The sequence below is a fragment of the Schistocerca cancellata genome, chromosome 12, assembly GCF_023864275.1.
Source record: "Schistocerca cancellata isolate TAMUIC-IGC-003103 chromosome 12, iqSchCanc2.1, whole genome shotgun sequence".
NCBI lineage: Eukaryota > Metazoa > Arthropoda > Insecta > Orthoptera > Acrididae > Schistocerca > Schistocerca cancellata.
Genome location: NC_064637.1, coordinates 126,974,915 through 126,997,967, shown reverse-complemented (window position 1 = coordinate 126,997,967; position 23,053 = coordinate 126,974,915). Strand labels below are relative to the sequence as shown.

General features: G+C 38.9%; 1 protein-coding gene across 1 annotated transcript; it reads left to right on the top strand.

Annotated features, from left to right (window-relative positions):
• Positions 1–301: 301 nt before the first annotated feature.
• On the top strand, positions 302–7,205 carry LOC126109632 (heterogeneous nuclear ribonucleoprotein A1, A2/B1 homolog). Its single transcript, XM_049914678.1, has 7 exons — positions 302–2,657; positions 3,054–3,199; positions 3,372–3,703; positions 3,809–4,033; positions 4,619–4,864; positions 5,053–5,153; positions 6,197–7,205. Exons 1-6 carry the CDS (start codon positions 2,643–2,645, stop codon positions 5,109–5,111), a joined length of 1,023 nt encoding a protein of 340 aa, XP_049770635.1. The 5' UTR covers positions 302–2,642; the 3' UTR covers positions 5,112–5,153; positions 6,197–7,205.
• The last annotated feature ends 15,848 nt before the right edge of the window (positions 7,206–23,053 follow it).

Sequence of the window (23,053 nt, the reverse complement as noted above, 5' to 3'; positions counted from 1 at the left end):
CAGATGGTGACAGACCCAGTATCACAGCTACTAAACTGTTTCTGAACATGGTCAGAAACTTTAAAAGACAAACGTAAGCTGTATCATGTTTGTTTCCATTGTTCAAAGATCATTGGCATCCAGGTCCTCATTATTCAGTCAGTTCATTGCCTCTGCCCTCCCTTCCTATTAAAATGAATACCAATGTACAGTGCAGAGAGGTGGAATGTACATTTTACGGGGAAAGGAATCTGAGTCACCACTTGACCAGGACTTCCATGGGTTCCTTAAATCTTGTAATGTTTTTCCCAGGATACTTTCCAATTATTCCAAGTGCATAAGTGTTGTCTTTAATGACATCAGTGGCAAACAGAAACAATCTGCAAATTATGTGTTTTGTACTGTATATATTGTCCAAATTCTTTCCTTTTTAATTTATGGATATTTCTCCATGCCTCCTCCCAGTGGTAAACAGGTAAGGAATACATCAAAACAGACTTATTTTAATATATTTCTGCTGTACTATGAACTGTGGTGTGTACCACCTCCTTTGTCTGTTTAACTGTTCAGACATCCAATTATTGGTTTAATGGATGCAGAACATGACATTTTTACATACAGCAATATCAGAGTGAGTGATGAAAGTTCAAACAAATTCTAGGATTGAATTACAGATGTTTTGACTTTTATGGTGGCCTCCAAATCAGTTTTATCTACTTCAGTATTTGTTTCGTCTCCCAACTAAGGCTTACCTATTTCAAATCGAGATTTTTGTCTTTTTTACATGTAAATATTCCAGGCTTTTGACCTACGGTGCATAGTTGGTCCAGATGCTTGGAGATATTTTGTACAGCCCATAACACATCATCATATATTTTTAAAATTTGTAATAGATGTCTGCAGCTGTGGACTAAAGTTAATAATTGTTTTTGAACCCTGTAGGTTGAATGAATAGATGTGAACTCTGTTGTCATTTCTTACTGACTAGTGAGAAGTGCATGAATAAATCAACTCTACGGTGGTGGGATGGCTTTCCATCTTTGAAGCCAGTTAATCATTTCAGTTTTCATACCTCAGTCAGTTGCAGTCCCTTACTGCTGAGTGTAAAAGTAATATTCCAGAAGTAAAGGTTTATTTTAACTGTAGAAGATCTGATACAGAAGAGCCCAGTTATATTTCAGAGGTATAGATATCTGTCACTATTCTTATGCTGAACTTTGTGGTCATTACAGCTATATGAGGGAACATTTCGATCTAAGTTTGGTTTCAGAATGTGAAATAATTGTTAGCTAAAATTGGTTTCATAAAGATATTATTTGATGGTTTAGTATTCTGGAGGGCAGCAGAGAACAAAATCTGTTTAGATTCCTAACACACTTGCAGGATATTGTTAGAGGATAATGTGGCAAATCCCAAATCTTCCCCATACACCTTCTGAACTGATACAGTGTCTGCACAACTCCAAGTTATACTGAAAGGGAGAAAGAGAAGTCAGGTTAAAATTGAAAGCAGGTTTATTATTATTTAAGTAAATCATTGTCAATTAGTGTTCTACGGTTAAGTGTTTTCAGGATTTACAGTTATGCAGGATCCACAAAGATACCCTTCCTTTGTGTCATACAGTTGTCACGAATGAATGGAACTGATTTCCTGTATTCCCACATACATTTGCCCTTATTGCATTTGTGTGTTGTTTCCTCTGATCTGTTTGTGTAGAAAACATTTGGGTTACCTTATTTTTTTAATTTAATTCCTAAAAATTTATTCATTCTAGACCATCCTGGAAACTGTCTTTGTTAGCAGACCCAGCAAAGTCGTTTCAGTAACGAGTATTTAAAAGAAAGTCAGAAATTAAGTGTGATTTTCCTTTTTGTGAGCAATAAAATACTTTTTAAAAAATCAAATTTGTCATTTTATTGCTTTTCGGGCACTTTTGTCCAAACTCCAAAATATAACTGTACTAAGACTTACATGCTGGGTTCGTTCTGTGAGCGGATTGGTGATACATTCATCTCGATAACCGAGACCGATGTTTGTGCTATTATTTATTATTGAAGCTGAAAACTTTAAGCGTTCTGTAAATACACACCCGAAAACTCCTGTACAACAGTGTAGTGAGCAATTGAATGATATTCCAGGATTTTGTGGATACATTATGTAGCGACGTTGGTTATCGCGCATTGACAACCCGGTGAGTGTTTTTTCCCGATAATCTGTTTATGCTGCAGCAAATGGCTGTTTCATTGAACAGTATGTAAATTTTCTGGTTTTGGCCGTGGTAGCATCATTCGCCACCATAAGACTTTATAGCAGTTGATTGGGTCTTAAGGAACGGCAAAAAATTAACAAATTGTTACTTTTAAACCAGGCATGTGATACATAATCGTTGAATTGATGTGTGAAATTATATTACTACGTTCGTATCCGGTTCGAAGTCTTATATTTGAAAGATAGATTTATTCAGTCATGTTTAAAGTATACATCGTACTTGTCAAAATATAATCGAATTAACTGCATTGCACAGTTTGTATTGAAAAATTAATTCTGAAGACTTTAGTGGAGTTAAATATTGAAACGACTAGAGACGTGCTAGTTCCGGAGTCATCGGCAGCCATTTTATGTTGGATATGTTCGTCGTTTAGTTGCGAGTTGAGGTCAGGAAGATGGTGAAGTCTGAGGTGAGTACCGGGTTTGTTGTATAATTTACAAATGGAAAACGAAATTTGCAATTTTTTGTTAGTGCGTCATTGTCGAAATGTAGTTGCAGAAAAAAGTTCAGAAATTGTTCAATCCCATGTTCGCGAACATTTAACCTTCAGCTGTGTTCTTCAGACGCTTCTCGAAAGAAGGAATTGTTATCGATTAATGAAAAAATCCTTGTTTCTTTAAGTAATTACTTTCACAATTGGATGTAACGATCTTAAATTTTTATTTCTGCTCATAATGAAACTTTGAAAGTTATATATAACGATTTTTTATTGCGTAAAAGCAAAATAATAATCTCAAGTTTAATTTTTTACGTAATTATAGCCCTCTTATTGGAATTGTGCTTATGGTTTTTATTTAACTTGCAGGACAACAGAAGCGAACCTGAACATGTTCGGAAATTATTCATCGGTGGGTTGGATTATAGGACCACCGACGATTCGTTGAAAAAACATTTTGAACAATGGGGGGAAATTGTGGATGTGGTTGTCATGAAAGATCCTCAGACCAGGAGGTATGTCGCTGCACAAATTTTCTTTTGGTATCGAATTGCTTTGGGAGTCCAAATACAGTAATAAGTCCTTATAAACGATTTAACTGTTCTGCGCTTGAAGTTGGTAGTAACATATTTATTTAATGGGCGTACAGTAATTGACAAAAAACTCTATAACTTCGAAAATTTACAGGTCAAGAGGTTTTGGCTTTATTACATATTCTCGGGCGCATATGGTTGATGATGCACAGGCGGCTAGGCCACACAAGGTTGACGGACGAGTGGTTGAACCTAAACGCGCCGTGCCCCGTACGGAAATTGGCAGACCAGAGGCGGGTATGACAGTGAAGAAGCTTTTTGTTGGAGGCATAAAAGAGGAAATGGAAGAGGAAGACTTGAAAGATTATTTCTCTACGTTTGGATCTGTTACATCTGTTGCTATTGTTGTTGATAAAGATACACGTAAAAAAAGGGGGTTTGCATTTGTGGAATTTGATGACTACGACCCAGTTGACAAAATATGTTGTAAGTAGTCTTAAGATTTTGTGTTGATTTTCACTGTACCATAAATTACTTGCAGTATTGTGTAATGTATGAACAGTAATCTTAGACAAGAGTTTCACTTTTCAGTGTCACGGAATCACCAGATCCGAGGTAAACACATTGATGTGAAAAAGGCATTGAGCCGTGCAGAGATGGCTGCAATGGGAGGTCCAGGTGGAATGGGTCGTGGTGGAAAAGGTGGTTTGGGTGGCAGAAGTGGTATGGGAGGTGGAATGGGTGGAGGTTGGGGAGGGAGAGATGGAGATTGGGCTGATGATGGCTTTGGTGGCGGTGGTGGAGGACGATGGGGAGGTATGTAATCTTACTAGTTTATAGATTCATTGTTTTGCAGTTCAGCAGACAATCTGCTTTTATTTGTTGTATATGAATAATAATGTTAATGTACTAATTAATAGGTTTGTATAGAACCCTTATTTTATAATACAAGAGTGCATAAAGCAGTCAGTGAAAGTAGATGTTGAAAAAGATGTTATGGTTGCAAGTATGTAGTTACCCTAATTTTGCACTGACTTGCTCAGAATGGAAATGCCATAAAATTTAAATTTGATTGTGCTCTGCTTCGGAATCTTTGATGTGTAGTCAGAAGTCTAGTTTAAGTTGCTCCATATTTAATAATTTTCTTCTTAAACAACCAAAGATGCATTATTAAGTAAGAAAAGTTATATTACATAATTTGCCAATCTTGGATTGATCTTTTGATCCCTGTAATGTATTTATATCATACATCATTTAGAAAAATTCAAGGGGCTTATCTATTTTTGCTCATAATTGGAAAATGTATAGCACACGGTTTCATTTTTGGCTGCTTTTTCTGTTTTATTATTTTCGTTTAGTTACATAATTTACAAAGAGTTAGAGCTCCGTCTTTGTCTGCAGGTGATGATATGTGGGACCAGCCGAGAGGAGGCGGTGGAAGTTGGGGAAGTGGCAGTGGGTATGGTGGAGGGGGTGGTGGTGGAAATTGGGGGGATGGTGATAGATTTGGTGGTGGCTATCAGCAAGGTTATGGAGGTGGTCCTATGAGGGGAGGTGGTGGTGGTTATGGTGGGGGCGGTGGTGGTTATGGTGGGAGTGGTGGTAGCGGCAGTGGCAGACCTGGTCCATATTCCAGTGAACGTTACCGTGAGTATCAACAGATGGCTCAGTTTGACTGTGTCACTAAAATTTTAGTTTTATTTGAATTACAAGACTATTCTGAATATAGTGGCCCAATGTTAAACATGTGCGATTTGGTTACTAGTTTGGCATAAACATTTTGTTCTTATTAATTAATTCTCATAGTAAAACTAGATGTCATCTTGGTGTTCTAGGTGGAGGGGGATATGGTTCCGGTGGTAGTGGTTATGGTGGTGGATCAAGACGCTATTAACTACAATTCTGCATTTGACATGCACACAGGAGTACATATCAGGTATGTATGTTGGGTTTTGGAGATGCTGATACATGTTGGTTCTTTGGATGGGTGTTACTGTGAACAAAAACAGGTGTTCAGCAGTGGGAGACAGGTTTCTAGACATATCACTCTGCACCCTGTTCCATGTCATCTTACCTGAACGTACCTGCTTTGTTATTGTAGTGGTTTCTAGGTCTCGTTCCCTGTAAAATTGTAGCACAGCTTTTGTTTTTTTCAGTAAGTGTGTTTTTGATGGTTTTGTTGATTTAAGCAAGTGTGGCAGATTACACAAAAGCTATTCTTTGTAATTCTGTTGCAACCATTTTTTTTTTTTTTTTTTTTTTTTTTTTTTTTTTTTTTTTTTTTTTAATACACTAGGTTCTGTTTTTGGACTTCACCTCACTTCCTCCACTGCACTCCCCTTTCTCCACCAAACCTTTAAATATTTGATAAATAGAGACTGCCTTAATTATCTGTGATGTGGTCTGCAGTAAACATAGGTTTCCCAAGTGATGAAACATCTGGTCCAAGTAGCAGGGTACAGACACTTTCTACGACGTGGTCACTCATTTCCATCTTGAGCGTCTTAATAAAGTAAATTGGAAAATATGATCACTGAATGTGGCTGTAGATTGAGCAGGTGCAATGAGGTATGCTTCACTGAATTTTGAGTGGTTGCAAATTTCACTTAAATTCAGTGCCTTAGTTACACTTATTTAATTAATGGAACATATTTACATCGAACAGCAACATTTGTTTTTTAATGGCATAATTTTGTGTGTCATTAACTGTTTCAGTGTAGTCAGGTGTTCGCTTGTGCTTGTGAAGTCAAGTGTTTGGGTGATTGCCATAGTTGTTAATTTGTTTGGGTGCCTGAAATGAAGATTGAATGGTTAATACCACAAGATATTATTATTTGGTTTCTTATTGATTATTCGGATATCTGCTTCAATTAGTTGATATTTCTATGTGGAATATTGAGGTTGCATAGGTTAGTTTAGTGCCCAGTTTGTTAAATTCTAAGTATAAGTTTTGAACTAACACTTTTTGCATTTATTCAGGTTCTGCATAGGGCTAGCAGAGAGAGAGAGACAGACAGACAGAGACTGGGGTGTACAGTCATTCAGGCTAGCAGTAACGGGCAGACAGGCCGTCAAAGAGCAGGGACAGTGTACTCACAGGACTTCAGTGCAGTTCTACGTAGTTAGCTGAAAGCCAGTATTGGAGAATTCAGGTTACTTCGTGCCAGTTTTATTTATACAGCTAGTCCTATCTGTGATAGTAATTTTAAGTATATTTTTTCCCTTGTACAAGAAAGTTAATGCTATTCATCAAAATATATACATGTTAGACATTTCAGAAGCAATTGCTTTCCACCGTATTTCCGTTAAGTGACCAATGATTGTTAGTGTAGTTAGGTGATTGAAGTAAATGTAGTAGTTTCTTTGATAAGCCAAAGCAAGAGAGAGAGAGAGAGCCATAGTAACAGTTGTTTTCAGTTGTTTTACTGTTTCAGAATAAGTTAGAGATTATAGATTCCCCCTGTTAATGTAAAATAATGACCATGGTGGTTTTATTTACATATGCATTAGGAGTAAGAAGTAACAGGCTGAATTCTGTAATATGTCAAGTCAGCAGCTGGATGCAAAATAAAGTATTATGGGATTTTCTGCAGAGTATTTTGCAGAAGGCTATTTTGTAGGATCCTGTAAGCGGTTGGATATGTTGGGGGGGGCAACTTTTGTAGAATAAGTTCAACCAGGACAACATAATTCAGTTATTTTGTTGTGAATTACCTGATTTAATTGATTTGTTTTTGTTTTTTTTGTGCACCTTTTCCCTTTTCCTGTTCATGCTAATTACCTCACGTTTTGATCTTTTGAAGATTGTCATGTGAGCTACAGCTACTCATCCTACCTGTTTAAATATTTAAAGTTCAATTTGTGTGACTCAGAATTAATTGAGGCTTGCTTTAATATGAATTTGACAATTTAGTTTATAAATGTTAATTATGTATAGAGGAATCATTCCAAATTTTGTTGTGAAAATAAAAAAGAAATTGAAACCATGTTTTTGTTGTTAATTTTTCACACTTTACCTTCTACTCCCTCAATTTGTGGACAAAATGTGAATTACTTTCATTAGCAATTCATCATAGGTAAGACTTGTGTTATCTGTGTAGAATGCGTGCAGCTCTTTGTGCATTAAGTTAAAAGTGTGAGGTGGCTACAAAAAGTGTTGAGATTTGCAGCAATAATTCAATTCGGTATGCCCCAGCATTGTTCTCTTCTACTCCTCATCCCAGTGCCTAATTAACTATTCTTAGATCGTGTAGCAGATATCCCACTAACTTGGTGCTTCTTCTTGTAATGGTTTATAGAATTCTGTACTCACCTGCCCTTTAGTCTACTTAATTTGAAACACCATTCAATAGTACCATATTTCAGCATCCTCTGGTTCCTTCAGTTTTGGATCTGGATTTCCATGTCAGGATATACCAATAGACAGTCTCATTGAAGAGTATACTTAACACCTGTGTCATTTTACCTCTGATTTCTTTTTCTACAGTCAGTCTTGGTTCTTAGATTTTAGAATTCTGTCTCTTCAGAGTTCTTAATTTTGACATTAAGCATGTCATTATTCTCTTCTTTACAATCAGTGTAAACATCAGTATAACATTGAAAGCAGCTGTTATAACTTGCAACAGTGGATGTGTTGTGATTACACATTTCTGTCCAGCAATTCTTTGTCATGATAAATTATTACGCAAAATGGTGATAGTATCTTAGGAACTGAAGTTCTGTGAAGTTAAATAAAATAATTACAGAATTATTTAAATGCCAGTAGATTCAAACAGTAGCATTATGACAAGGTACAGTAAGAACTGCTGCATTGTTGAGTTACACAATATGAAGACTGCAGATGAAAGGAAGAGCTTTTGAAATGGTTATGCTCCTGAAAGTATTTGGGCTCAGTGTATCTTTTGTAAATAAAGTACACAGGACATTTGCAAATACGGATTACCTAAAACCAGAAAGTTTATTAAAATGTCATTAATGTTACTTGAGTGAAGTCACTTTTTGCCAGAATTATTCAGTTTCATATTTGTAAATTGGTTATACCTTGTTTACCAAGTTTACAAAACAATCAGTGCTGCCAGTCTTGTTTATGAAACACCAGTAGATACTTTTGCAGAATTTTGTAAGTAAAGTTGTCACCTTTAAATATTTAAAAGTCAAAAGTGACTTGGCCTAACTAAAATATTCTCAAATACAGTCCACTCCTTTGTGATACACATTTGACTCCATTACAGTAGCTGTGTGGATTTTTTTCCCCTTTATACTGTATATATTCATTAGGAATAAAAGGTAAATATTCCTCGTATAGTTGAAAATGCCACATGCACACTGCATCAGTGACATTATCCCAGCTGTGGGTCCTGACCTTAATGCAAGCATCACCATTAATAGCTCCAAGGAAGGACATTGAATAAATTCTTGGCAACAAGAACATCTGGATTGTATCATTATAGAGCATGCTTAAGTATTCTGGATATATCTACAGGGTGGTCCACTGATCGTGATTGGGCCAAATATCTCATGAAATAAGCGTCAGACGAAAAAACTACAAGAAATGAATCTTGTCTAGCTCGAAGGGGGAAACCAGATGGCGCTATGGTTGTCCCGCTAGATGGCGCTGCCGTAGGTCAAGCGGATAACAACTGCATTTTTTAAAAATAGGAACCCCCATTTTTTATTACATACTCGTGTAGTACGTAAAGAAATATGAATGTTTTAGTTGGACACTTTTTCGGTTTGTGATAGATGATGCTGTAATAGTCACAAACATATGGCTCACAATTTTAGACGAACAGTTGGTAACAGGTAGGTTTTTTAAATTGAAATACAGAACATAGGTACGTTTGAACATTTTATTTCGGTTGTTCCAATGTGATACATGTACCTTCGTGAACTTATCATTTCTGAGAGCTCATGCTGTTACAGGGTGATTACTTGTGAATACCGCATTAATGCAATAAATGCTCAAAATGATGTCCGTCAACCGGAATGCATTTGGCAGTACGTGTAACGACATTCCTCTCAACAGTGAGTAGTCCACCTTCCATAATGTTCGCACATGCATTGACAATGCACTGACGCATGTTGTCAGGCGTTGTCGGTGGACCACGATAGCAAATATCCTTCAACTTACCCCACAAAGAAATCCGGGGATGTCAGATCCGGTGAATGTGTGGGCCATGGTATGGTGCTTCAATGACCAATCTGCCTGTCACAAAATATGCTATTCAATGCCACTTCAACTGCACGCGAACTATGTACCGGACAGCCATCATGTTGGAAGTACATCGCCATTCTGTCATGCAGTGAAACATCTTGTAGTAACATCGGTAGAACATTACATAGGAAATCAGCATACATTGCACCATTTAGATTGGCATCGATAAAATGGGGGCCAATTATCCTTCCTCCCATAATGCCGCACTATACATTAACCCGCGAAGGTCGTTGATGTTCAACTTGTCGCAGCCATCATGGATTTTCTGTTGCCCAATAGTGCATATTATGTCGGTTTACGTTACCGCTGTTTTTGATTGACGCTAAATAGAATGCATGCAAAAAAATCTGTCACCGTCCCGTAATTTCTCTTGTGCCCAGTGGCAGAACTGTACACGGTGTTCAAAGTCGTTGCCGTGCAATTCCGGGTGCATAGAAATGTGGTATGGGTGCAATCGATGTTGATGTAGCATTCTCAACACTCAATGTTTTTGAGATTCCTGATTCTTGCGCAATTTGTCTGTTACCGATGTGCGGATTAGCTGTGACAGCAGCTAGAACACCTACTTGGGCATAATCATTTGTTGCAGGTCGTGGTTGACGTTTCGCATGTGGCTGAACACTTCCTGTTTCCTTAAATAACGTAACTATCCGGTGAACGGCCTGGACACTTGGATGATGTCCAGGATACCGAGCTGCATACGGCACACGCCTTGGGCATTTTGATCACAATAGTCGCACATCAACACGATATCGACCTTTTCCGCAATTGGTAAATGGTCCATTTTAAAATGGGTAATGTATCACGAAGCAAATACCGTCCGCACTGGTGGAATGTTACGTGATACCACGTACTTCTACGTTTGTGACTATTACAGCGCCATCTATCGCAAAGTGAAAAAAGTGGTCCAACTAATACATTCATATTCTTTGTGTACTACATGAATATGTAATAAAAATGGGCGTTCCTATTTTTAAAAAATGCAGTTGATATCCGTTTGACCTATGGCAGCGCCATCTAGCGGGCCAACCATACGCCATCTGGTTTCCCCCTTCAAGCTAGAGAAGTTTCATTCTTTGTAGTTTTTTCGTTTGATGCTTATTTTGTGAGATATTTGGCGGGTTCACTTATCAGTGGACCAACCTTTATATTTTGTGCCATCAGTTTCTATTGTCCTCCACATCGACTGAGCAATGATAATTTACACTGTACAGCAAGCTCATTGACAATACTAATTATATATAGGCAAATAAAAACACCCTTCCGCACGGGACCCACTTAAATTCAGTCACAATTGAGCGAGGTGGTGCAGTGGTCAGCACACTGGACTTGCATTTGGGAAGACAACGGCTCAAACCTGAGCCTGGCCATCTAAATTTAGGTTTTCCACGATTTTCCTAAATTGCATGAGGCAGATGGCAGGATGGTTCCTTTGATAGGGCATGGACGATTTACTTCCCCATTCTGGACACAATCTGAGCTTGTGCTTCGTGTCTAATGACGTCGATGAGATGTTAAACCCAATCTTTCTTCCTTACTTCGGGTCAATCACATAGATAGGAGGAAATAATTATTTGACTGAGAATAGGTTGAATTACCTCCTTGGATAAAGATTACTCACATGTTGCAAAGCCTACAGTGTGTTCTCATTGTGAGTGCATTCTGTTTCCTGACTGAAAGATGGATTTTTTGTGATTATGTTAAAATCATCTAAAAATCTCTCTCTCTCTCTCTGACACACACACACACACACACACACACACACACACACACACACACACACACACACACACACACACAGAGAGAGAGAGAGAGAGAGAGAGAGAGAGAGAGAGAGAGAATACAAGGGTTGGAACTTTAATAGTGCCAACTATTTATTTGCTGCTCGTATAAAATAGATAAGTGTTTCAAAGTCTTACTGACCTTTACCAGCATTGTGTGCAACCCGTTGCCAGCAATGTGGAAGTCATAGGATACTCTTAGCAGTGCCAGTTGTGTTGACAGTTCGAGCGGCGTGGTCCATTGCCCGACGAATTTGTAGCCATTCTGAAGCGAATGCTGTGAAGTGTTTCCTTCCATTTAGAAATCAATTTGAACTCACGAGTGCTTAAGTCAGGGGAGTGCAGTAGGTGTATAGCACTTAGCAGTCAAACAAATCAGTAACAGCTTGCGCTCTACATGCTTGAGCATTTTCCTGCAAAGTGATGGTCAGGTCCTGCAGAAAATGCCATCACTTCTGTCTCTGTACTGTTCATTTTCGGAACACAACGTTGGACCAGCTTGTCTCTGTACTGTTCATTTTCGGAACACAATGTTCGACCAGCTTAGAGACAGAAGCGATGACACTTTCTGCAGGACCTGACCATCATTTTGCAGGACAGTGCTCAACCATGTACAGTGCAAGCTGTTACTGAGTTGTTTGACTGATAGGGCTGCTAAGTGCTATACCACCTACTGCACTCCCCTGACTTAAGCCCTCGTGATCAACTTGATTTCAGAACTGCTTCAAATTTGTTGGGTAATAGACCGTGCTGCTCGAACTGTCAACACAACTGGCACTGCTAAAAGTATTCCTACGACTTCCACATGGCTGGCAGCGGGTTATACACAATGCTGGTGACTACTTTGAAGGTCAGTAAAAGTTTGAAACACGTATCTATTTTGTACGAGCTGTAAATAAATAGTTGCCACTATTAAAGTTCCAAACCTCGTACAGGACCTGTCACAAACAGTAACCAAAATCGCCATCATGTGCATCTGTACTTAAGTCATTGTGCACTGCAAAAGAAATGATCATAGTTCATCACGTTTGCCAGTTCTCAAGCACACTGACGTGAATCATTGCAGATTAATACATTTAAACAATCTCCATCCAAACCTCAAAGTCTTCCTGAATGTGGGGATTTACTAATTTCAGAATGATTCACCTTAAAATGAGAAAATCATTTTCTCACTGTGCTGTGTCCAGCAGAATTATCCCCATCATGACGCAAATGTTCCTGGCTACCTCAGTTGCTGCAACCGCTCTGTTGAACTTAAACAGAAGAATATGTCAGAAATGTTCTGATTTCCCCACTTGACACTCCATTGTCTAGTGTCCACATTCAGTATTCCAAATGACAATACTATGTAAACTAAAATAGCAAAAGTGAACTACAAATAAAAAATGATAGTCGATAAATAAACCATAGCAACCGGTATACCAACATGCAAAACGAAAACACTACAAATTTATGCGCCAATCTAATATTTGGGAATGTCTAGGGCTGATGGAGGAAATTATTGAGCCATTGAAGGACTGAATGATGATGGATGCCAATGAGAACTTCTGACTTTTCTGGAATCAAGTAGACCAGTTCCTCAAAACGTGAATAACACATTAATAGTTGTTCTTCACCAGAAAGGAATGGACAAGACATAAAACTATAGACCTGTCGGCTACCTTTACAAAATGTGCAAGGTAGTCATTACAGTTACTTTTTATCAGTATAGTAGGAAATTCAGAACTGTAAGAGAAGTCTGGCAAGGAGATTCTGTTACACTGTAACTATCATTAGCAGCCATTTAGAAAATTTTTAGATCCTTAAACTGGGAAAATTTAGAAGGAATACATGTGTATGAACACGTTCAAATGACATGTTTTCCTTATGACATTGTTCTGACCACATAGGCATCTGTCTTCTTCACCTGCTTGCAAGGGTTTGCGTCATTGATACATGGGAAAGCTATAGTAAGTGAAAGGTCTTCGTAAATTTGAACATGAATGTATATTGAAACCAAAATAAATTGATTTTCCCCCTTCACACCATTAAGGCATGTTTCCACTACCATGTAAACTTCTGCAAGTAGCCTGCATAAGCTATTTTGAGTTCTTTCGTGTGGGAACTCGCCCAGCAAGTAGACTTCTACAAATTTTAATAAACTTGAAGAACTAGCTACTACAAGTAATCGGGAGCAAGTTTCTTTCATTTTGCTGCAGGTACTTGGTGAACTTGCCATTTGCTAGGGAATTTTTCTCAAACTTGCAGAAGTTTTGTGTGCTCAGTACTGGTATGAAAATGTCAATGTCTTAAAGGAGAGTGGCACAGACATATTGGCCAAAACATATGTTACATTGGATCTCTGTAATATGTATGATTTGTTGCCATGAAGAAACTGCAAAATGAATATACTGATTACTTTTTTCCACCAAAAAGGAGAGGTTTGTCCAAATTTTTGTGCCCTGTTTTCAAATATCAAATATTTTATTTTACAATAAAGAGAGAAGTTTGAAACTAGTATACAACTGTCTCGGACAGTTTTTAGTATGAGAGAAGTAGATTTTACAAGGATTGGTCAACAAAAACTTGCAGTTATTTATACTTGTAGCTTCCGTGATAAGTTTCCTATCTGTGCCATGAATATGTGAAATGTGTAATGCCTAGTCAGGGCGGTACTATTGTATCGGTAGGTTGGTAGTAATGCTCTATTTCATAGACGTTCTTTGCATTTTGCCTACCAGATGGTGGAGGCTATGTGAGAGGAGCAGTACAGCAAAATAAAATTCTATGTTTAATTTAAACTGTACAGCCACTGAAACTTAACAAAAAGCTGCAGCAAATATATGGTGAAGATGAACTACTGCATGCAATAGCGTTCAGGTGGTTCAAGGACTTCAGGGGAGACCAACTTGTCTTGTCAATTGAAGCCTAGTATTTTGGCTTCTGCTGTGACTGAATAAACATCGGCACAGCTGCTGTGATTATCCCTAAGGATCTATGGGGATCATTGTGTAACCTCAGTGACGTGTTTAGAATGTCTTTACAATTATGTGTGATCATCTCCATAAGACCCATGTGTGTGCCCGTAGGGTGCCATGTCTGTTGACTCCCGAACAAAAGACTGTGTGAAAGGAGACAAGGCATGAGGTGCTGATGGAGTGTATGCGTTTCTGAAATTGATTATCGCTGATGATGAGTCATGGCTGCATCATTATGATCCTGAAGTAGAATGAGCCAGCACAATGAGGAAATTGCCAGGTTCTCCTACACCCAATAAGGTGAAAGTTGCTCCGTCTGCAAGAAGAGTGATAGTGATCTCATTTTATAACTGTCATGGAATGATTTACTGGCATGCAGTTCCCCCTCACACTATTGTTACTGCAGTATACTATAGTCAGTATTGGCTAAACTGAAGAAGAGCACTTTGCAAGGAAATGACCAGAACTTTCTTGGACCAGGTGGCGCGTGGCCTCATGTAAATCAAGTCTTGTAGTTTCTGGCTCATTTCAACATTACCTGTGTACCATCATTCCCCTTATAGTGCCGATCTTCCTCCCTTTTACTTTTTTTTCCCCTCTCTCTGTATGCAATTCTCAAAGACCTAGTAAGCAAGAAATGGCCTGCACCATGTGTTTGAGGACTGGCGGAGATGCTATAAAAACTGTATTCAACTAGAAGGCAAGTGCTTTGAAAAAGATCATGTAAACATTGGAATGGAGTAATAAATATCTCTGGAAAACAAATCGATCTTTGTTGATCAGACCTCGTGTTCCATTCAGTAGTGTTTCTTGATAACTTAAATATGCACACTTCTGTATCTGTTTCTTCACTCAAACATTTATGTATTTCTTAACTTCGGTTTTTGTAATGATTTTTCTTCGGTAATAATAATAATAATAATAATAATAATAATAATAATAATAATAATAATAATGTAACAAAGTTGGCAGCTGGTAAGTCTTTAACCACGACACTGTAAAATCGCACTTGCCTGTCTCACGATATAACTTCCAGTGGAAAAAATTTCTGCAAGTACTTGTAGTAAGTTCCTGAAATTAACTTGCACAAGTTTTTGTTCTAATGTAAAAAATAATTTTGAGCCAACTGTTGTCTCACTCTCGTCATGTGGGAATCCGAGCAATGTTCTGAGCAGTAAGAGATGTAGACAGACAAATGGAGGTGTGGATCAGTCTGGGAAGCATGCACAGATAGCCAATGTGGTTAAGACAACTGCCCGTGATAAGCAGAAATCTCAAGTTCAAATCCTGGGTTGACACAAATTTTCATGTGCCACTAATAGATGGTACATCAATACTGGATACAGCTAATGCCACAGAATTCAGTTTGTGAATAAATTTCATAAGATGTGTTGAACTCTAGTGTATTCTGCATCTGAGCCAGTGAAAGAGGAACAACCACAAAATCTAAGTAATCTTGTAAAGAAAAAGCAGTTACTGAAAAATAAGTATTATACAAAGCAAAGGGCTAAAGATAGAAAAATAGTAAATAAATTATATTTGGTTATCAAGAGGGCGATGCAAATACTGTCAATGGTAGCAGAATCTTATAAAATGCACATAGAACAGAAGAAAAAAATTCTGGTCCTATGTAAGGGCTCCCATATAACCCAAAGAAATTGTGGTCATATGTAAAGACTGCCTAAAGGACCGAACGTAAGTGTCCAAATGCAAGGTCACACAGAAACCAGAAAGGAAAAGAAACGATGGTAAGGCATTATCAGTTGCTTGGCCGCACAGCAAAAGGGGAACCACTGCACTCCACTTTCAGATGTTGAGAAACAACTGAAATGTCACAAAGCCCTTGGACCCAATGCATATCTATTAGATTCTGTATGGAATTTAAAAATTGAGTTAGCTTCCTGTTTAAACATAATATAATGTAGATCCATCAAACAAAAACCTGTCCCAAGTAGTTGGAAGAAACCACAGACAACCGATCTACGAGAAGAGTGACAGAAGTGATCCACAAAACTAATGACAAATATTGACATCCATTTTTGTAGAATCGTAGAATATATTATGAGCTGAAACATAATTAGGTCTCTCAAACATAATGACCTCCTCTATGCCAAGCAGCATGGATTCCGAAAACATTGGACATGCGAAACCCAGTTCATGCTTGAAAGACACAGATCCAGGCAAACAGACAAATTTGTGATTGGAATGAAGAGTCTAAATTGGGATGGTGGAGCACATTATCTTGAATGAAAAATTCATTGAGAGATGTTGACATAGCTTCAGGTGTGTTCCACGGAATTGTATTATGACCTCTTCACATCCCTGTCATATATTATCAATCTGACAGACAATATTAGTAGTAATCATAGATTCTTTTGCAGATGGTACAGTTATCTATAATTGAGTACTGTCTGAAAAAAGTTACATAAATAAGATTAGATTTCGAAGTGGCGTAAGGTTTGGAAACTTGCTATAAAAGTTCACAATTATGTAAAATTGTGCAGGTTTCAAATTCAATAATGTTGTACACTACAACTGCAGTATAGGTTTAGTCAACTCATACAAATAGTAGGCTGTAAACAGTTTGTGGGATATGAAAATAAATGACCACATACGGTCAATAACGCGTAAAGCAGGTAACACTGCAGTTCATTGGTAGAATACTGGGAGAATACAATCATTCTACAAAGATATTGCTTATAAGGCACTTACGTAGCCATCCTAGAATATGTAATATGTTACACTTCCAAAACAACAAAATACCAGGAGAGGACAGTGTAATTGCCAAGACACTCAAGATCAGAAGCAAATTTATGAAGTAAACACTGTGGGTATACAGAAGAGCAAAGTTATATGTGCAGATTTGAAAACTACATTGATACACAGAAAAGGTAACAAGACAGATTCAAACAATTATTGAGGCAATTCACTTATTCAGTGACCTACAAAGTATTCTCTTCTGTCTTCATCACCAGATTACAGTGAGATGGAATGATAGTAATTCCAGGTGAGCTTTTGACAATTGCAATCTTAGGGCAAATATGGACCTCTCAAGATAGTAACAGAAGTGCCAGTCAAATGCACATTGTACATGTTTGTAAAAAAGGGCTATCTCAAAAGTTGCTGTAAGGCAAGATGAAGAGTAGTCTCCACTTCTTTTCTGCACGGTGCTAAATTTTTTGTCATCAGTCCTCTCTTGAGGCATTCTCTTCATCTCAGGGTAGTATGTGCATCATACGTATTCCAATCTCTCTACCCTGCAGCTCCATAAAATATCATGAATGTTATTCCTCAATGTCTTAACATGTACCCTATAACACTGTTCCTTATCTTTGTCAGTGTTTTCCCTATGTTCCTTTCGTTGTTGATTATGTGGAGAAACTCCTCATTCCTTATCAGTCCACCTACTTTTCAACATCCTTCTAAAGCGCCACATTTCAAATGCTTTGATTCTCTTCTTTTCCAGTGTCCCCACGGTCCATGAATTAAATCCATACAAAACTGTGTTCCAAACGAACATTTTCCAAAATTTCTTCTTCAAATTTAATCCCTTTTTTGATAATAGTAGACATTTTTGCTCAGGATTGCTCTCTTTGCTTGCACTAGTGTACATTTTATGTCCTCCTTACTTTGTCCATGATGTTACCTTGTTCAAAGGTAGCAGAATTCCTTAACTTTATCTTTTTTGTGCTTACCAATTTTGATGTTAAGTTTACTGCTAATCTCATTTCTGCTAGTATTCATTATTTTGCTTTTCTTCAGTTTACTCTCAATGCATTACATGTGCTCATTACTCTTCACCCCATTCAACTGGTCCAGTAATTAATTATTTTATTTAAATGTCAAGTTCCGTAGGACCAAATTGAGAAGCAGATCTCCAAGCACATGGAACATGCCAGTACATGAAATTACAACAAAAAAGTAATAACAGATAAAAATAAAATGTTTGTGAACCCAAAAAAAGTCAGTCCATGCAATCAACAATACAACAAGAATCAACTTAATTTTTCAAGGAACGTCGCAAGAGAATAGAAGGAGTGACCCATGAAGAAACTCTTCTGTTTCAGTTGTAAAGTGCGTGGATTATTGCTAAGATTTTCGAATTCGAGTGGTAGCTTATTGATAATGGATGCAGCAGTATACTGCATACCTTTCTGCACAAGAGTTAAGGAAGTCTGATCCAAATGCAGGTTTGATTTCTGCCGAGTATTAACTGAGTGAAAGCCGCCTATTCTTGGGAATAAGCTAACGTTGTTAACAAGAAATTATATAATAAAGGGAAACATTCCACGTGGGAAAAATATATCTAAAAACAAAGATGATGTGACTTGCCAAACGAAAGTGCTGGCAGGTCGAAAGGCACACAAACATACACACAAAATTCAAGCTTTCGCAACAAACAGTTGCTTCATCAGGATGCAACCATTTGTTGCGAAAGCTTGAATTTTGTGTGTATGTTTGTGTGTCTTTCGACCTGCCAGCACTTTCGTTTGGCAAGTCACATCATCTTTGTTTTTAGATATATTTTTCCCACGTGGAATGTTTCCCTTTATTATATAATTTCTTGTTAACAACGTTAGCTTATTCCCAAGAATAGGCGGCTTTCACTCAGTTAATACTCGGCAGAAATCAAACCTGCATTGTGTCTGTATATATATTCACAAACGTTCGATATGTGCCCCTTTAGTGATTCGGCAGACATCATGCCGATAATCAAGTTCCTCCCACACTCAGCGCAGCATGTCCCCATCAATGAGTTCGAAACGGTAAGGCTTCTGCTTTAGCCTTTTCCGTAAGATTTTCCAAACCGTCGGCTGTGGTACGTTTAGCTCCCTGCTTGCTTTATTCGTTGACTTCCGCGGGCTACGCGTGAAACTTACCCGCACGCGTTCAACCGTTTCTTCGCTCACTGCAGGCCGACCCGTTGATTTCCCCTTACAGAGGCATCTAGAAGCCTTAAACTGCGCATACCATCACCGAATGGAGTTAGCAGTTGGTGGATCTTTGTTGAACTTCGTCCTGAAGTGTCGTTGCACTGTTATGACTGACTGCTGTCGCCATTTTGTCTCACTGCGCTCTCGAGCGCTCTGGCGGTATATATATAGAGGGAAACATTCCACGTGGGAAAAATATATCCAAAAACAAAGATGATGAGACTTACCAAACAAAAGCGCTGGCAGGTCGATAGACACACAAACAAACACAAACACACACACAAAATTCGAGCTTTTGCAACCCCTGGTTGCTTCGTCAGGAAAGAGGGAAGGAGAGGGAAAGATGAAAGGATGTGGGTTTTAAGGGAGAGGGTAAGGAGTCATTCCAATCCCGGGAGCGGAAAGACTTACCTTAGGGGGAAAAAAGGACCGGTATACACTCTCACACACACACATATCCATCCGCACATACACAGACATTTGTAAAGGCAAAGAGTTTTTGCCTTTACAAATGTCTGCTTGTGTCTGTGTATGTATTACCTCCACAATTTGCTCTAATCGAAGATGACAGAGTGCGTCGACGGCCGTGGCAAATAGCAATGCAGAGGGCGACTGAGTTCTGCTAGTCCACTAGCAAGGGCGCTGTCGGCGGGCAGTGTGGTTCATCTGTCAAGTTTTCGACGCGTGCGCAGAATAGTTACAGTACGCTATATATTGTGGAACGGAGGACGTTTTCGCCAGTCTGCGACGGCTCACCTGAAGATGACTGGCAGGTGCCCAGTTGAACGACGACTGGCTGCAAGCCCGATATTTGTTTGAACAGTCAATTCGTCGGGAAAATTTTAAAATTCGCAGGTGCTGGAAGGTTTCCCAGGGAATGGCAGCCAATTCTTCACAGAGTGCTGCGCTGAGGAGAGGTATTGATGTCGGTCGGTGAGGCCTGTCATGAAATCGGCATTCCAAAGCATCCCAATGGTGTTCTATAGGATTCAGGTTAGGACTCTGTGGAGGCCAGTCCATTACAGGGATGTTATTGTCATGTAACCCTCTGCCACAGGCCGTGTATTATGAACAGGTGCTCGATCGTGTTGAAAGATGCAATTGCCATCCCCAAATTGCTCTTCAACAGTGGGAAGTGAGAAGGTGCTTAAAACATCAATGTTGGCCTGTGCTGTGATAGTGCCAAGCAAAACAACAAGGGGTGCAAGCCCCCTCAATGAAAAGCACGACCATCCCCTAACACCACCACCTCTGAATTTTGCTGTTGGCACTATACATGCTGGCAGATGACGTTCATTGGGCATTCGCCATACCCACACCCTGCCATCAGATCGCCAAATTGTGTACCGTGATTCGTCACTCCACACAACATTTTTCCACTGCTCAATCATCCAATGTTTTCTCTCCTTACACCAAGCGAGGCATCGTTTGACATTTACCGGCATGATTTGTGACTTATGAGCAGCCGCTCGATCATGAAATCCAAGTTTTCTCACCTCCCGCCTGTCACAGTACTTGCAGTGGATCCTGATGCTGTTTGGAATTCCTGTGTGATGGCCTGGATAGATGTCTGCATATTACACATTACAACCCTCTTCAACTGTCGGCAGTCTCTCAGTCAACAGACGAGGTTGGCCTGTACGCTTTTGTGCTGTTCGTGTCCCTTCACGTTTCCGCTTCACTATCACATCAGAAAGTCAACCTAGGGATGTTTAGGAGTGTGGAAATGTCGCGTACAGACGTATGACACAAGTCGCACCCAATCACCTGATTACATTCGTAGTCTGTGAGTTCTGCGGAGCACCCCATTTTGCTCTCTCATGATGTCTTAATGACTATTGAGGTCGCTGATAGGGTGTATCTGCTAGTAGGTGGCAGCACAATGCACCTCCGTATGAAAAACATCTGTTTTTGGGAGTTTCTGGATACTTTTGATCACATAGTGTATTGAGAGGCTAATGTCAAAATACCCAGACTTGTGAACTGGGGTTGACAAGAGGTTCATGAACTTACACCACTGATTACCCGAACTGCCCGTTTATGAGCCAAAAATATCATTTTAGAATGGGAAGAGCTAACTCAAAATATAATACCATACAACATAAGCAAAGTAGGCTAATTTTCATGTCAAACGATATCTCACTTCAGATACCGTTTGAATAGTAAAGATGGCAGCCTTAAGTCTTTGAACAGATCCTGAACATGGGTTTTCCACAACAGTTTACTATCTATCTGAACACCTAGAAATTTGAACTGTTCAGTTTCACTAATCATATGTCCATTCTGTGAAATTAAAAGTGAGGTTTAGTTGAATTGTGTGTTAGAAACTGTAAAAACTGAGTCTTACTGTGATTTAGCATTAGTTTATTTTCTACAAAACATGAACTTAGGGCATGAATTGCACTATTCCAAACTGAGCCATTCTTGCACACAACATCCTTTACTACCAAGCTAGTGTCATCTGCAAACAGAAATATTTTAGAGTTTCCCGTAATATTAGAGGGCATATCCTCTCCCATGAACGATGGATCTTGCTGTTGGTGGGAAGGCTTGCATGCCCCAGTGATACAGATAGCCATACCATAGTTGCAACCACAATTGAGGGGTATCTTTTGAGAGGCCAGACAAACGTGCGGTTCCTGAAGAGGGGCAGCAGCCTTTTCAGTAGTTGCAGGGGCGACAGTCTGGATGATTGACTGACCTGGTCTTTTAACATTAACCAAAACGGCCTTGCTGTGCTGGTACTGTGAACGGTTGAAAGCAAGGAGAAACTACAGCCGTAATTTTTCCTGAGAGCATACAGCTTTACTGTATGGTTAAATAAAGATGGCGTCCTCTTGGGTAAAATATTCTGGAGGTAAAATAGTCTCCTATTCGGATCTCCGGGCGGGGACTACTCAGGAGGATGTCATTATCAGGAGAAAGAAAGCTGGCGTTCTACAGATCAGAACGTGGAATGTCATATCCCTTAATTGGGCAGGTAGGTTAGAAAATTTAAAAATGGAAATGGATAGGTTAAAGTTAGATATAGCGGGCATTAGTGAAGTTCGGTGGCAGGAAGAAAAAGCTTCTGGTCAGGTGAATACAGGATTGTAAATACAAAATCAAATAGGGGTAATGCAGGAGTAGGTTTAATACTAAATAAAAAAATAGGAGCATGGGTCAGCTATTACAAACAGCATAATGAACACATTATTGTGGCGAAGATAGGCACAAAGCCCACACCTACCACAGTAGTACAAGTTTATATGCCAACTAGCTCTGCAGATGATGATGAAATTGAAGAAATGTACGATGAGATAAAAGAAATTACTCAGATAGTGAAGGGTGACGAAAATTTAATAGTCATGGTGGACTGGAATTCGATAGTAGGAAAAGGAAGAGAAGGAAAAGTATTAGGTGACTATGGAATGGGCATAAGGAATGAAAAAGTAAGCCGTGTGGTAGAATTTTGCACATAGCATAACTTGATCGTAGCTAACACTTGGATTAAGAATCATGAAAGAAGATTGTATGCATGGGAGAGGCCTGCAGACACTGGAAGGTTTCAGATAGATTATATAATGATAAGACAGAGATTTAACAACCAGGTTTTAAATTGTAAGACATTTCCAGAGGCAGATGTGGACTCTGACCACAATCTGTTGGTTATGAACCGTAGAGTAAAACTGAAGAAACTGCAAAAAGGTGGGAATTTAAGGAAATGGGACCTGGATAAACTGAAAGAACCAGAGGTTGTACAGAGTTTCAGGGAGAGCATAAGGGAACGATTGACAGGAACAGGGGAAATAAATACGGTAGAAGAAGAATGGGTAGCTTTGAGAGATGAAATAGTGAAGGCAACATAGGATCACGTAGGTAAAAAGCCGGAAGCTAGTAGAAATCCTTGGGCAATGGAAGAGGTATTGAATTTATTTGATGAAAGGAGAAAATATAAAAATGCAGTAAAT